The sequence below is a fragment of the Camelina sativa genome, chromosome 1, assembly GCF_000633955.1.
Source record: "Camelina sativa cultivar DH55 chromosome 1, Cs, whole genome shotgun sequence".
In the NCBI taxonomy this organism is placed as follows: domain Eukaryota; kingdom Viridiplantae; phylum Streptophyta; class Magnoliopsida; order Brassicales; family Brassicaceae; genus Camelina; species Camelina sativa.
The window spans coordinates 13,041,664-13,057,964 of NC_025685.1; the positions used below are offsets into that span (position 1 = coordinate 13,041,664).

Sequence of the window (16,301 nt, forward strand, 5' to 3'; positions counted from 1 at the left end):
CTTTTTGTTTCACACCTCGTTGTTTTTACACTATTTGTTTTTATGTATACAGAATTTTATGGATTTTGAGCAGAGTTTTTGTTCTTTGAGTATTATTAATGTTAATGATCTCAAAAGTTACAAAGTTTCTATATATAATAGCAAACTCATTTTTTAGGGAACTGCTGACGTCATCTTTAAATCTAACGGTTGAATTTAGTTTTTTATTAATCTAAGGGTTTTGGTTCATTAAACCAAAGGATGTGTCTTTTAATTGCAACTTTTTATTGCCGTACTTTTGTGAAGCATCGCTTCTCCTTCTTCTCACAACCTTTTGTTGTACCTCTTCACCCGCTTCCTTCAAGCATCACACTCCTTCAGTCAATCATCCCACTCATTCACCCTCATATATAGAAATTCCTATTCCTTAAAAAAATTTCTTTTACACTTACACGGCCATTGATTGCTTTATCGTCCCGTAGTTTTTGGTCCAACAATTCTCTTTCTTCGTCGTACCCCTAGATTTCTATGTTGGCACCCATTAGTTTTCACACCTTTTGTTTTACGCCTCTTTGTTTATATAAAGTTATAATGTTTTGATCAAACAATTCTGTTTCTTCTTCGCACCCCCAGATTTCCATGTTGGTACCCATTAGTTTTCACACATTTTTGTTTTACACCTTTTTGTTTATATAAAGTTGTAATGTTTTGATCCAACAATTGTGTTTCTTCGTCGCACCCCCAGCTTTCAATGTTGGCACCGTTAGTTTTCATACCTTTTTGTTTCACACCTCGTTGTTTTTACACTCTTTGTTTTTATGTATACAGAATTTTATGGATTTTGAGCAGAGTTTTTGTTCTTTGAGTATTATTAATGATCTCACCCTTTGTTAATGATCTCAAAAGTTACAAAATTTCTATATATGATTGCAAACTCATTTTTTAGGGAACTGCTGACGTCATCTTTACATCTAACGGTTGATTTTAGTTTTTTATTAATCTAAGGGTTGTGGTTCATTACGCGCTTCCTTCAAAGGATGTGTCTTTCAATTGCAACTTTTTGTTGACGTACTTTTGTGAAGCATCGCTTCTCCTTCTTCTCACAACCTTTTGTTGTGCCTCTTCACTCGCTTCCTTCAACTTCAAGCATCACACTCCTTCAGTCAATCATCACACTCATTCACCCTCATATATAGAGATTCCTATTCCTTTAAAATTTTTCCTTTTACACTTACCCGGCCACTGATTGCTTTATCGTCCCGTAGTTGTGATTTCCCCTCAGAGATGTCACCGTCACATATGATATTTGAAGTCTTCTTTAGTTTTCATGTAATATATGTCGCTTTCAGTTTTCATAGTTCTCCTCTTTGAGTTATAGACGGAGATGATAAGCAATAGAGCCAATTCGTGATTGATTTCAATTTTGAAAACCCAATTTGACCCCAAACAAAAAAAATCAAAAACCCTAAAACTAAATTAGAAAACGGCCGTAGATTTACTATGTCCATCGTTCTTGTTGTCTTGTATTTCTAAAATATAGATAATTCTGATTTCTTTTTGTTACATGTCATCAAATATTTGAGTCTTGTAATTAAATTTGGTCGATTCTATATATTCATATCTCATTGATTAATGAGCCATTTGTGAAGTAGATATATGAATGATCGTTGGTGTTTTGGAAAAAAATTTGAAGCTTATATCAACAGACTGAAATTTTTTTTTCTATTACAAAACAAAGCAAATTAAAATAAAACTTAGTTAAATCAATCTTAATATTTACTTTTTTTTGGAGAGAAAGAACGGCCGAACTTAGAGTTCGGGTCAGCATAACTATTACCAGTTGACGGAGATCATATCGAAGGACATTATCCAAAGCCCTGACTACAAACCGCCTCACAAGCACCACACGCTCTCAGCTCGAGGGGCTTCTCTTTACAGCTCCAATTCGTAACATTATATCGAACTTGGTTTTCTTCCCAAATTCTAATCTTGTTTTACTAAAATTGTTTCAATTCATAATTTTATAAAATTTATGATATGTCTATATTTTATTTTTCCTTAGCGTGTTTTTATCATGCATTTAGCTAGGATAACTGACTGTTTTGCATCATTTTCTAGTCTTATCTATCCACTTTGCATGTCTAAGTAGTTCTTGTATCATCCTTGCATACATTGTGCATTTCAGAGTATTTCAGGTATCTAGGAGACGTCGAAAAAAAATCACAAGTCGAGCTGCACAAATCGAGCCACTCTCAGGTCAAGCTGCACCAATCGAGCCACCCTCAGGTCACCAGTCGAGCTGCACCAATCGAGCCAGTCGAGCCACTCAATCGAACTACTGGATGCAGACGGACAAAATGGCTCATGCCAGGAAGACGCTCTGTCTGACACTTTTCAGGAGATTCCCAAACCGATGCTCTACCTTGTCGTTTTAAGTTTTAAGGTTTTCCATGTTGGACTACTATAAATACGTTTTGTTAAGTCTTGGCTGGACATCTTATCTTTTATCTCATTTTTCGTTTTGTTCTTAAGGTTCTACCTAGCCACCTAAAACGTTTTGAGACTTTGTATCCAGATATCTTTTAATCCGTTTAGTTTTTGCATTTGATTTCTTCTGCAAAGTTGTTCATCTCATTCTTGTCTATCTATTATATTTTGTTCAATATTTTTTGGATTTGTGTCTTTGGTGATGATTTCCGGATCTGAGTAGTGTTAGAGTTCTTGGGGATGGGATAGACTAGGTGGAGGATCTTAGGATGTAGAGTGTTTAAGCTTTGATTTGTATGATTCCCTTCTGTACTAGTGTTAGAAATACTAGTTTCTCTCTGATTAATTGGAACTAGGTTCTAGACATTTCGACACCCAAAAGGTCTTTGATGAAATGTCTGACCAACTATTGCCAGAGACTTACGTTCCTAGCCTAAGAGATTAGTTGTCTAGGATGTTTGTTGACGTGAATGAACTTGTTTGTCATGCCTGCTTGACCATGTTTCTCTAGCGAGAGCTAGGTTTGGAAGTGGTTGAGTTTGAGTAGCTTCTGTCAAGAAATTGGATTAGCTAAGTCGTGATGTTCATTGTTTAGGGATAGTTTGCTTGTGGCATGTTAAACACTCTGTAGACTAGGATACTTCACCGACATCAATTACTCCCATCCTTAGGAATTCTTTCTTTCTGATTTTTATTACATCCTGAGACTGTTTCTTATCTTGCGGTTTTGTTCATGCTTAGACTCGTTTTTCGTTTTTACTCTTGTTTACTTCTTGTCATACATTTTCGTTTCTAATGTTGTAGTTCATTTCCGTTTTTTTGTATTTTCATCATTCTAGGATTGTTAGACAAACACTCTTTTTATATTGGCTTGACTTGTGATTTCTTGATTGCATCTTGATTGCTAGCAACATCCCATTTGGATTGACTCCTTAAGTACTACAACACATAAGGTTAACTGAACCTACTAGGAGACACAAAAATCCTACTATCAATTTAAACAACTAAAAAATATATCTATAAATTAATAAATTCTATATATAATACCAAGCCTACTTTTAGGAATTAAAACATGGTCAATTTGAATCTCACGGATGAAATTATTTTTATTATCTAATTTAACAGTTTATGTTTATTAATGATCTCAAAAGTTGCAAAGTTTTGTTTCAATAATTGTGTTTCTTCGCCGCACCCCCAGCTTTTCATGTTGGCACACAGTAGTTTTCACACATTTTTGTTTTACACCTCTTTGTTTATATAAAGTTGCAAAGTATTGATCCAACAATTGTGTTTTTTTGTCATACTCCCAGTTTTTAATGTTTGCACTTATTAGTTTTTTTCACACATTTTGTTTATATTTATAGACTTTTATGGACCTCCGAACAAGTTTCGAGTTATTATTTTGAAGAGTATTATTTCAAACTTACGAATTAATAAATACAAAATCAATCATCTCTATAAGGTAGTTTTTTCATTGGGTTTGTTACTTGGATTATAGATAGATTTAGGTATGGAAGAACAGAGGATGGTTAAAATATAAACCTATGTGTAAACCTATGATTTTAGAATAAAGTTGAAGTTAAACTCAAACCTTACGTATAAAACTATGATTTTAGAACTGTTAGAATTCAATCAAAATTTGCTTTATTTCTCTAACCTTTGGACGTATAATATTGTTTTAAAAAATGTAAGGTGTTTTTATAATTGTGCTTTTTTATTCTTTGTTGTATTGTTAATATGCAGGGTATCTTTGTTGGAGTAACTATTATATCAAGTCCCGTGAAGTTTTTTTAAAAATTTTTTTTTTTACCAATCACTCATGATGATATGTGGTGATGATAGAGATATAAATATGCCAAAAATTTTAACAAACATTGTATAAAATTTTTTATATTGCCTATTATTATGTATATATTTAACCTATTTATATTTCAAGCTTGTAATAAGTTTTTTTTTAAGGTAAAATGTCCATTGGATATAGATGATCCAGGTTAGTTACCATTAATTTGTAAGACAAGTTTATTTGAAGTTATAGATTTAATTTTAATTTCTTTTACTTTCTGTTGCCAAACATTTTGATAATATATAGAAGTGTTCTAAATGAGCATGGAAATAGAGAGCGAGGAAGAAAAAAGGTAGACGTATTCATAAATTGTAGTATATTCTTTCTCCTTGATGTTGCTTTCGGCATTGCTTGTGTTCCTATAATTTTATGTTGAATTTGGTTGATTTTGTTTTTGGTAAAATGTTAAGAATTTGGTTGATTTTGTAAAGTTGTCTCATTAGTTTTATGGGATTAATGATTTGTTGGTGTCTGAAATATGTGTTGTGAAAGAAATAGTAAATCTTTGTATCAAAAGAGTTTCTTAGATTTTGTAAAAAGAAAAGACATGAATCTTCTCGATTCTTTAAAAAGCGATAGCTAGAAGTTCATTTCATACTTCCGATGGCAGCTTTGTTTTTCAAATAAGGAGTCGAAAATAGTCGTTCGAAAATGTTGAATTTTTTTTGGCTCTATAGGAACATCAATATTAACTGAAATGCAGCTATACCAACAGATAAAAAATACCATTAGAGGGGAAAAAATGAAAAGAAAAAAGTTAAAAAGTTGCAGTATTTTAATCCAACAATTGTGTTTCTTCGTCGTACCATTAGCTTTCAATGTTTGCACTTGTTAGTTTACACACTATTTGTTTCACACCTTTTTGTTTCACACCTCTTTGTTTTCACACCTTTTTATTTTGATATATATACAGATTTTTATGGACTTTGAAAAGAGTTTTTGTTCTTTGAGTATTATTAATGACCTCACCTTTTATTAATGATCTCAAAAGTTGCAAAACTTCGATCCAAAAATTGTGTTTGTTCGTCGCACCCCTAACTTTTCATGTATGCACCCGTTAGTTTTCACACATATTTGTTTTACACCTCTTTGTTTATATAAAGTTGCAATTTTTTTATCTAACAATTGTGTTTCTTCGTTGTATCCCTAGCTTTCAATGTGTATCGGTTTAAAATCAGATTAAATCAGACCAAATTAAATGGTCATCGGTTTTCAGACGGTTTAATTGCATATGTAGTTATTTAGACAAAAAAAGAAGTCTGTGTAGTTTTATTAAGGATAAACTTTTTATTGATGTTATTTTTAGAGTCGAAAAGTAGGTGTAGGAAAGTTGAGAATGTAATTTGTATAGGGGGGAATATTGCAGCAACCCAAATGTAAAATTAACAATGGTAGTGATCTCAAGTTCTCACTTTCCTACACAAAACAAAACCACTAAGAAAACAAAACCACTAAATATCTAGAGTGCAGCAGAGCCAACTAATTAAGTTTGAATAATCTATTATGTGAAAAAAAATAAGAAATTTGTGGTGAGTCAATGCCATGTGAGGTTAACAGATAGCATGTACAAAGTGTTTCCACAACAAGGCCAATGGCTATTTTTGCATGTTGTGTCTGCTTCTTTAACTGAACCAAGTACAAATCACAAATATCCCAATCACATTTTCATCTTCTTCTTTTTAGAAAGACTCCATAAAGAAGAAGAAAAAAGTGACTCCTCAAGAAATAAAAATGGCAGAAGAGAGATCAAAGTTAACAATGTTCTTCTTTTCTCATCAGATTATTCTCTGTTTCTTTCTTTTCTCACAAACTTCCGTTGCCTCTAGCAACACTAGTAGTGTAGGAGTGAACTGGGGAACAATGGCGAGTCACCAGCTTCCACCTGAAAATGTCGTGAAGATGCTACAAGACAATGGTTTCACTAAGCTGAAACTGTTTGAAGCCGACCAAAACATCTTAGACGCTCTAATTGGCTCAGACATCGAAGTCATGATAGGAATACCAAACCGGTTTCTTAAAGAGATGGCTCAAGATACAGCTGTTGCAGCTTCATGGGTTGAAGAGAACGTCACTGCTTATTCTTACCATGGCGGAGTCAAAATCAAGTACATAGCTGTTGGAAACGAGCCTTTCCTTCAGACGTATAATGGAACTTACGTTGAGTTCACTTTACCAGCTCTCATCAACATCCAACGAGCATTAGAGGAAGCTGATCTGAAAACTGTGAAAGTCACTGTTCCTTTCAACGCAGACATCTATTTTTCTCCTGAAGCAAACCCTGTTCCATCAACTGGAGACTTTAGGCCTGAGCTTAGAGATGCAACGATTGAGATAATCAATTTCTTGTATTCACATGATTCACCTTTCACGGTCAACATCTACCCTTTTCTTAGTCTCTATGGAAATGCTTACTTCCCTTTGGATTTTGCCTTCTTTGATGGGACTAACAAGCCTTTAAGAGATGGAAATTTGGTCTACACCAATGTGTTTGATGCAAATCTCGACACTTTGATATGTGCTTTGGAGAGATATAGCTTCTTGGGGATGAAGATCATCGTGGGAGAGGTCGGATGGCCCACGGATGGAGACAAGAATGCTAATGTAAAGAGTGCAAAGAGATTTAATCAAGGGATGGTAAAGCATGCTATGTCTGGAAATGGAACGCCTGCAAGGAAAGGAGTGATCATGGATGTTTACCTTTTCAGTCTTATCAACGAGGACGCCAAGAGCATTGCGCCAGGGACGTTTGAGAGACATTGGGGGATCTTTGAGTTTGATGGGAGACCGAAATATGAGCTTGACTTGTCAGGTAAAGGCAATGACAAGCCTTTGGTTCCTGTGGAAGATGTGAAGTATCTGCCCAAAACTTGGTGTGTTCTTGACCCTAATGCATATAACCTCGATGACTTGCCTGATAACATCGACTATGCTTGTAGCTTATCTGATTGCACAGCACTCGGCTATGGATCCTCTTGTAACCATCTTACTGCTATAGGCAATGCTTCGTATGCCTTTAATATGTATTATCAGATGCACGATCAGAAAACCTGGGACTGCGATTTCTTGGGGTTGGGTTTGGTCACAGACGAAGATCCATCTGATGAACTTTGTGAGTTCCCTGTGATGATTGATACAGGAAATTCACCGAGGTTGCAGCCTGGATCTTTAAGAGTGTTGACCAGAGTCGCAGCCACGGTTTTAGTTATGTTGGTCCTTCCCATCTTGTAGTAAGTACCTGTTGGTTCTGTTATTGTAAATCTCTCAAATTTTACTTCCTGCAGAAGAATCTTTCAAACATAAGATTGCTGTTCCATTCGATTAGCATGGCGATGGAAAATACACAACTTTATTAATAAGAAGAAATCGAATCAGAAAATTACATATTGCTAGAGTGATCTGTTCCAAAGCTGGGAACATAATTGATATAAACGCCTAGAATCTCAGAGTGGGATTAACAGAGAGAAAATGATATATCAATCAGAAGATGCTGGTAAACATGTCAGACTCCTTTGGATTATAAAGTATCTTCTCAAAGATGTCTTTCAGCTTATTGAGTCGAACCATCTCGTCGAGGATTCTATCTTCAGAAACAGCTTCGTTGTTAATCGGCTTATCCTTCTCATTGGTAGAAGAGAAGACCAGTTCAGATATGCGATATTTCTCACTTTGCTTACAGTACTTGTCCCACTCAGATGTATCTTTAACCATGAGATGGTAAACGAACACAGCCCGCTTTTGACCAATTCTGTAAGCTCGACTTATGGCTTGGCTTTCAACAGAAGGGTTCCAAACAACATCAAGAAACACAACTCTTGAAGCGCCAACAAGACTGATACCCTCAGAACATGCTTTTGTTGATGCCAGTAGAACTTTAGATTTACTGTCTTGTTTGTTGAAGTTGTTGATCAATTGCTGCCTCTCTCTTTGTTCAACTTTACCATGCATTAAGAGAATTTCTTCCCCTTCAGTCCAGCTAAATTCTGCACTGAGCTGCTCCATGATCAGCTTTAGAGTGTCAATGTATTGGCTATACACCAACACTTTCTCTTTCACTTTTTCAGTGATGCGGATGAAGTTGATAAGGAACTTTGTTTTCACACCTTCCTTATAGTCAAGTCTAAGCCTCTTCAGAGTTCCTAATGTTGCTGGCCCAATAACCAAGTCTTCCTTCTTTGTCGGATTGCAGCACAAATACAGAGATGGGTGTACTGAAACAGCTGAAAGCTTGTGCTCAAATTCAAATGTGTTTTGAGAAGTATCAATTCTGTCCAGAATTTTCTTCTGTTGAAAAGGCGGGTTCAACACCACAACACAGTCTTTTAGACCTGGAAGGCTTTCTTCAAGGATGTTTCCTTCGTGGACATGCACAAAAGGAGCAATCTTAACCTTAAGATCCACAATTCCAATTTCTTCATTCACCCTTCCGTGTTCTCCTTCTTGGCTCCGCTTGCTAAGTTCCTGTAGCATCGACGAAAGCGTATCTTTCAAAGCTGGTCTTGCCAGGCATAAGACATTTGAAAGTTCCTTGAAATTATTCTGGAACAGTGTCCCTGAAAGAATTATACGCTTTTCTGTTCTGACTTCAGTAAGCACTTTCCAAATGAGACTATTCTGGTTTCTCGGGGTGTGGCCCTCGTCAAGGACCAGCAACCCCGGCAACTCTAGCAACATCCTCCTAAACACTTGCATTTCTCCAGCGTTCTTATCTGCCGCGAGCTTCTCATACAGAGGGTAGCTAACTCCAAGAATGCTTTTCTTATTCCACCACGAATATAACTTAACCATACGGACGGAATTATGCTGCCTGTTTCCATTTAAACGTGCGACAGCTGAAGCGTCCTCATACCCTGAGAACTGCCGACTATTCATGTTAAAAAATGGAATATCTGCGTTCCATTTCCTGCATTCTTCTTCCCACGTACGCATTAGAGTTGCAGGAGCTATGACCACAGGATGGCTATCTGGAAACCGTTCTAGATACGACTGAAGAAAAACGATGGTCAAGCGTGTCTTACCAGTTCCAGCCTTATGAGAAATAATGCATCCACCGCTTCCCTTAACCCCTACGCTGTTAAACTCATCAAGTTTTGTTGTCCCAGCTAAGTTCTTCCAAATAAATTCAAAGCCTTCTTGTTGGTGTGGGTACAAAGTATCTCTGATGCCAGGGACGTATTGCCAGACAGTTCCTTCTGTATTATCCAAAGAGGCGGGATAACTGCTGTGATCTGAAGCATCAAACTCAAGCCTATTAAATAAAGGGTCACCCTTTTTCTCACTACATTTCTTATTGTCACTGATATTAGCACGATACTTGTCCTGCACAATGCCAAAAAATGAACATGTTACAAACTCCGAATATGAAAAGAAAATCAACTAATAGTAAAACTCAATCTAGGATTTCCGAGCGCAATGGAAATTACCATAGCTGGTGAGATGTCTTTGATCTCGACGGCCACATGAGAACAGTGGCGGCATATCAAACCAATTTCCTCCTCCAGCACAAAGTCGTGCCTCTCTTTGCTACATAACATATCACCAACCTGATACATCAAAGAGCATGTGATTAAATTTCATGGTTTAACAATACTACGAAAAGCATGCAACAAGATGGTCAAGTATATCTTACTTTAGCAGGAGTAGATGAGTCCATTCCTTCCAATGTTAGAGCAACGGCCATATCTTCCCACAAACTGTCTAATTCTTTCTCCTCATCTGTCTTCTCAATAAGCACCGGCTCCTCGCAGCCAAATCTCAAGATTAAAGGAGGTGAATCTTCTGTCGAGCAGTGTATTGTCTCTTGTCCATCACATAGTTTTTCGCCATCAACAAAGCTCTCACCCTTCAAGTGGTTCTTCTCCTTCACCCTATGGAAACTCCTCGGTCTCCTTGGTTTCCCCTGTTCTTCATTTACCTTTTCACTTGAGCTCTCCCTTACTATAGCATCTTCTCTACAATCAACGTCCACGGTTTCGTCCCCAGAGCAGATATCTTCCTCGAAAACTTTCTTTCCATCCCAAATAGATTTAGCTAGCAGCTGAAATACATTCAAGTTATTCTCCCTACGAGAAGTCCTCGACTTCTTATGGTAGCGTACTTTTTCACTTGGGCTCTTTTTCTCTTTAGCAGCAACATCTCTGGTTTCACCCTCTTCATCCTCAGAACAAACGAAATCACCATCAGAGCTATCTACATAAGAAGAATCTGAACTTTCCACCACGTAATCAGATGAGTCAGAATCAGCATCTTCACCATCACTATCTCTATCTTGACCACTAACTTCGTCACCTGAATCCGTCCCTAATTCCTCCACAGAACCTCCTTCCACATCAGAAAACTTCTCCTCACCCTTCAAATTAATATCATCCAGAAGAATATCACAAACCCTAGAACCAACATTGCCATCCTCGACATGTTCCTTCTCTCCAGGGATAGTCCTTATAAAAACAACATCCCCATCCGGAGATAAAGGATTCAAACTAGAACCTTTCTCATCATCCACACATACCCTAGGAGAACCAACATTGTCACCCTCTACATCATGCTCATTCTCTCTAGGGATAGTCCCAACAAAAACAACATCATCATCCAAATCAAAATCACAAACCCTATCACCACAATCAAGCGATTTCGATTCCAAACCCACAGAATTAGAACCAACGTTATCACCATCCACACCTTCTCGCTTACGATAATCAGTTCTGACAAATTCAACATCGCCGTCGTCGTCGTTGTTATCATCCTCACTCACCTTCCTCCGCCGCGGTTTCTTCTTCCTCGGAGACGGTGAACAAGTATCGCGCAAGCTCACTCCTCTCTTATTCCCCGTCCTAGAATTTAACGTAGCCTCAGACTCAGAAATCCCCTTTGATTTATTCAGAATCGAGTTCAAGTAAGATTCAGTCCTCGAACGGGTTCTTCTAGCAACACAAGTAGTCATATCCATGGCTGAAGAAGAGAAGAGAAGAGAAGAGAGAAATCGAAAACCCTAGAAGATTGGATTTGGCGAAGATTAAGGAGGAAGAAGAAGATTGAAGAAGCTCATGATGATTTGGGGTTGGGGTTCTCTCTCTACTTTTGCCTTTGGCGGTAACGATTCAACTTTCTCGACAACTTAATACAAAAAGGGTTTTTCGGTTATTTGGGGTAAAGTGTAATAATGAAAAATATGAGGGGGCTATATATAAAATTAGTAGATAAGTTTCTTTTACTGCTATTGGTGGGGAATTCTCAAAATTGATTGACACGGGAGTTTCAAAGCTAAAGGTGGTTGGGTACTAATGTGTCAGCAGAAAATGTCATTTAATACTCTCAGAAGAAGTTAGTATTTTATTCATTTGGGAAAAATGAAAAGTTTTTATAGTATATTTTTACAATCCGTTACCACGTTTCTTAGGGTATAAAACCAATAAAAATATAAACCAAAAATGCGTAGAAATCAATCCAAAAAAACCGTAAAAGAGTTCTGCATAATTTTTTAGTTCCTCTTTTTCTCTCCTCCTTCTCTCTAGAAAGCTAAACATAGATCTAGCGTTATCGCTTCTCTGGTTGCCCTTCCGACACCGAAGAGGGCTTCTTCCCCCTTTTTTCTTAGCTTTCCCTGCTTCTACTGTCATCGTCGCTCCTTCGTAAGGTTGTTCTTCGTCTCTGCTCTGGTTCTCTTGTCGGTGGTTTCCGGTGATGTTTCGGCGTGTGAAGCAGAGTCCTGGTTTGGAGGTGTCTGCTAGTGAAGGCTCGAAGGACTTGCTTGAAGACGGCATCGATTTCGTGGCTGTCATGGCAGATCTGGTTTGAAGACTTTGTGTGTTGGGACTCGCCGAGGGGTTTGTTGGCTTTGGTGAGAAGTGAGAGCCGTGGCTTCTCTTGGGTGAGCTCCGGTGGTCATATCTGGTGTTTCTCTCACTGGATCTTGACTTCTCTCCGTCCAGCTGAGCCGTTACTTTACGGTTCGGGGTTGGCTTCTTTGACAGGTAAGGTTGGGCGGCGCTTTACTGTGGGTCTTGGATCTACAAAGGGAAGGCAGCGGTGGGTGGTTTGCATATTCGGCAACAGAGGTGTGGTATTGTCTTCCATCTGATGCAGCTTTGGATTCGGTTTTGGAAGGTTGGGAAGCTTCTAGAGCAAGCCGCGTTTGGTCGCGGTGGAGCTTTCCCTTGGTTCACCCATCTAATAGAAGCTGTGGTTGCGGCGGAAGTCGGAGGAAGGCAGGAGGGTATTGTTGCATCGTTGCGGTGGTTAACCTAGATGTTTGGCATCCTTAGGGGCTATCGTGGATTTCGGGTTATGGAAGATGGATTGAGCCATCATCCTCTGTAAATCGCCATGATTTTGTGTCCACCAGACCGGATTGAAGCAAACCTACCTGGAGGTTGCGGTGGTCGCCGGAGTTAGAAGAGACATGTTAGATCTGAGTGAGCGGGTTGCTAGGCACGGAACCTGACTTCGCAGAGCCTGTCATTGATTGTTTGAGCTTGTCGGAGGATCTGTAGCGGGTCAGGCGGTACACCAGAGAAGAAGCAGGGACAGAGTTTAGTTGTTGATGTCAAAGGTTTCGATTTGGTGTATCCGCCGCAAAGCTGTGGATCCTGCAACCACCGATGTTCCTGCTCAAGCTTTTGTTTCAGGTCATTCAGCAGGATCCGATCGCTTTTCCCGGCGATTGCAATGTCCGCCGTTTCCTTTTTTTTGTAACTGCCGGACCTTTGTAATTTGTTTCAAGGCCGAACCCATTAGTGGGAGGCCCTTTAAATATTATTAATATAAAAGTTAAAAGAGTTGTGCATGAATTTCTCTACTTACTACAAAAAAAGACAAAAAAATATGAACCGATTTAGGTATTGAATAGAGAGACAGCAAAAAGAAAAGGAAAAATGATTATCAACTACTTGAAGTATACACCAACACATCACCACACATGCAATTAATATAAATGTCTTGTTAATTACATAAACTATTGACATCACTAGGGATGTTAACATGGGTAAGCAAACCCATTTATTAAATAGACTCATAAATAAATGGGTACCCATCTAGACTCATTTGTATTGATATACTTATTAAATATTGATCATGTAAAATTATATTTTTCTGTTAAATTGTAAAATCTCATTTTCCTGCCAATAACATTAATTTATCTTTCATTAAAAACATGTTTTGTTATCAAAATATTTTGTAGCCAAAATTACAAAGCCACAAAATTGCACATTATCACTTAAGTTATACATTTAAATGGGTTTAATATGTTTATTGGGGCAATGTATCTTTAAATGGGTATGGTTTAATGGGTTTCAAATATATCTGGGTTGAAATGGGTTTATACTTAAATGGGGTGGTTTAAATGGGATGAGTTTAAATGGGGTGGGTTTACCCATTTTAACATCCCTAGACATCACATAAGGACATGCATAAACAAATATAGATTATGTGTACAACACCATAAACATTTAACTCCAGTGTTTTGTTGGTGAGAATCCGGCGTTGACCAATGTTGATGCATGTCCTACACTGTGTTGATATGGTCGTGCTTCCCCATGATTTATTTCAATTAGCTTTCTCAGAGATCTGTAATCAATGGTTATTGATTTAACAAAAACCTTCCTCTTCCTCATTTACGTGAACTTTTTTTTCTTTAAAAATCTCTCCAAATCACACCTCTAGAGGTGTGATTTTCTCATCCTATTTGTTCAACTAAAAAAACATCAAAAGTCTCCCAAAATCAGTTTTTTTAAAATTTAACAAAAGATTTGTGAATTTTTGAATAACAGAAGATTTAATGTGATTTTAAGAAATTGTTGATTGGATAACAAAGGATTGTAAATGATTTGAATTTTTTTTACAAAATCTCAAGTTCAATAACACATGATTTGAGTAGAATATTTAAAACCCTTAGTTGAATAACAAGTGATTTTTAAAATCATATGAAATCTTCCAAAATACCCATTTCAATGCATCCCCCTATGTCTTTAACATGAAAGTGGACTTTAACATAAAAACATAATCGATTGGTTTGTGTAATAAAATATATATATTTATTTGTCTAATAAAAAATTTATTTGGCTTATATATGTCTATTATCGTATATGTAGGTGCTGATGAATAAAAAGATGTTTATAAACCACAATATTGTATTTTTATAGATAAGATAGATATTTCGGATTCAACTCATCTTTCAGAGTCTTTATTCAAAGTATAGAAATTCAGAACATACATATATGATAGTACAATTCATTCAAATTACAATTATTTCAAAAAGTAGAAAAGAGGAAAATAAAATAATATTATCTTGTTTCCTTTTTAATGTAAAACAAAAACGGAAATTTAATATAGATTGCGTAATTATAAAGAGAAGAGATTTTACGGACTGGTAAGTGTGGCATGTATGGTAATAAGGGTACAAGTTGTAGTACCAAGATAGTAGACAGAGTATTCTCATATCAATGTGGAAAGATATCTTAGGTAGAGTGCCGATGGGTTGGTGTTTTATGTTTTTTATTTTTGTATTATTAAAATTAATACAAGAAAACTGCACACAAATAAGAGTTTTTGTCATATTGTGGTAAATACAGGTTTCAAATTAAATTTTTTTATCAGATAGAGCAGATCAAACGGTTTAAGCAGAGCAAAAACTAATTAAACAGATTTAGCGGTATAAGTGCAGATCAAGCGGTTCAAACACTCAAGTATATGTTGAATAGTGAAAGCAAATCAAATATTTATAGTATATAAAGTATTTGAACATTATAGTAATTATGAAATTGAAATGTTTTATTTTGAATCTTATATAATAATTTTTAAATAAATTATAAATATATAATAATTAAAATTCAAAGGAACTTTCACAGCTAGAGAAATAAAAATAATCGTACAATACAAAGAAAAAGTAAAATATGTTTGATTTAATTGGTATGCATAAAAAAGGTGAACATCATAAAAAAAAGTTGTGTAGAAGATGTGCATGCATTTCTTCTACACTTAACACACACACACAAAAAAAAAAAAATTGAACTGTGTAGTTTAGCTGCCTTAATTCTTAAAATTACATTGAATAGAAATTGAAAAAAAAAAAAAAAAGACAATGGACACATGTATGCAGTTGTTTTGTCATAAAGACATCATTTAGGCATTGAATGGAGTAGCATACAAAATGCAATAACAATGTCTGGAAAGCCACAATCGGGGCAAAAAAAATCTAGAATGTCAGTGCTCTAATAATTAATTTCCGGATGAATATTTTTAATGGCTAAAAATTATGAAAAGACAAAAAAACTTAACAAAAATCAAGAAACTACAAGCCCAACCAAAGAATCCGATCCAAGCCTATATCCGACCCAAAAACATATATCAATTCGGATCCATCCTCCTATTGATGGTTATTTACCCTAAAAGTAAACACATAAGTTTACCTAATTTTATTTGTTTCTCTCGCCCCATCGCCGTCGAGGTAAAAGGAAGATACCAATCATCCCACCGCGGCGTTCCTTTTCCTTTCTGTTTTCGATCCGTGGATCCGCCATTCAAGTTCCATCGTCATTGGTAGTAATGGCTAATGCACGTGGAAATGGAGAATACGATTCGACTGCCAATCTTCGTAAGGATCGAACAGAAACCACCGAGCCGACAGAACCAGAAGATGGTTCCACGAGTGAACCTGCAAAAGAAAATCCGACACAAGCAGAGGATGTCGAGGACGATTATGTTGTTCCAAGAACCGAGATGGTGCCAACCAAGGAAGGGTTACAATTGGCGATAACCTTGATAACCGAAGCAACAGAAGCCGTTAGTGAAGCAGAGGAAACTGTAAAGGTACATACATTTGTTAATTTAGGATTTCCTGATTAGAATGGATCTGATTATTAGGATTAGGAGAAACTGAAGATTAGCAGTCGAATTGGTTCAACTAGTTGAACTCGGTTCAACTGGTTCAAGTGGAATTAAGAATCTAATTCATTTATGTTTGAATTTGCAGGATACAGATGATAATAACGTTGCGGAAGAT

The 16,301-nt window shown here is 36.6% G+C and overlaps 2 protein-coding genes across 3 annotated transcripts; one reads left to right on the forward strand and one right to left on the reverse strand.

Moving 5' to 3' along the window:
• LOC104789385 (glucan endo-1,3-beta-glucosidase 8-like) lies at window positions 6,041-7,541 on the forward strand. The gene has a single exon (XM_010515094.2). It carries the CDS (start codon window positions 6,041-6,043, stop codon window positions 7,535-7,537), a length of 1,497 nt encoding a protein of 498 aa, XP_010513396.1. The 3' UTR covers window positions 7,538-7,541.
• LOC104789377 (SNF2 domain-containing protein CLASSY 4-like) lies at window positions 7,493-11,368 on the reverse strand. 2 transcript variants are annotated; one of them, XR_768560.1, is made up of 4 exons: window positions 9,936-11,368; window positions 9,730-9,849; window positions 7,690-9,625; window positions 7,493-7,584 (listed from the first exon to the last, which is right to left on the reverse strand). XR_768560.1 is itself a non-coding variant. In XM_010515087.2 (3 exons), the coding sequence occupies exons 1-3, from the start codon at window positions 11,250-11,252 to the stop codon at window positions 7,787-7,789; spliced, it is 3,276 nt and encodes a 1,091-aa protein (XP_010513389.1). In that variant the 5' UTR covers window positions 11,253-11,368; the 3' UTR covers window positions 7,646-7,786. The 2 variants fall into 2 exon arrangements, 1 of the variants encoding a protein (XP_010513389.1); XM_010515087.2 differs by lacking the exon at window positions 7,493-7,584 and having other exon boundaries at window positions 7,646-9,625.

Coding starts and splice junctions, on each gene's coding strand:
- LOC104789385 (XM_010515094.2), top strand. CDS start 6,041: ATGGCAGAAGAGAGATCAAAGTTAACAATGTTCTTCTTTTCTCATCAG.
- LOC104789377 (XM_010515087.2), bottom strand. CDS start 11,252: ATGGATATGACTACTTGTGTTGCTAGAAGAACCCGTTCGAGGACTGAA. Junction 9,850..9,935: donor ACTCATCTACTCCTGCTAAA/GTAAGATATACT, acceptor TTGATGTATCAG/GTTGGTGATATGTTATGTAG. Junction 9,626..9,729: donor AAGACATCTCACCAGCTATG/GTAATTTCCATT, acceptor GGCATTGTGCAG/GACAAGTATCGTGCTAATAT.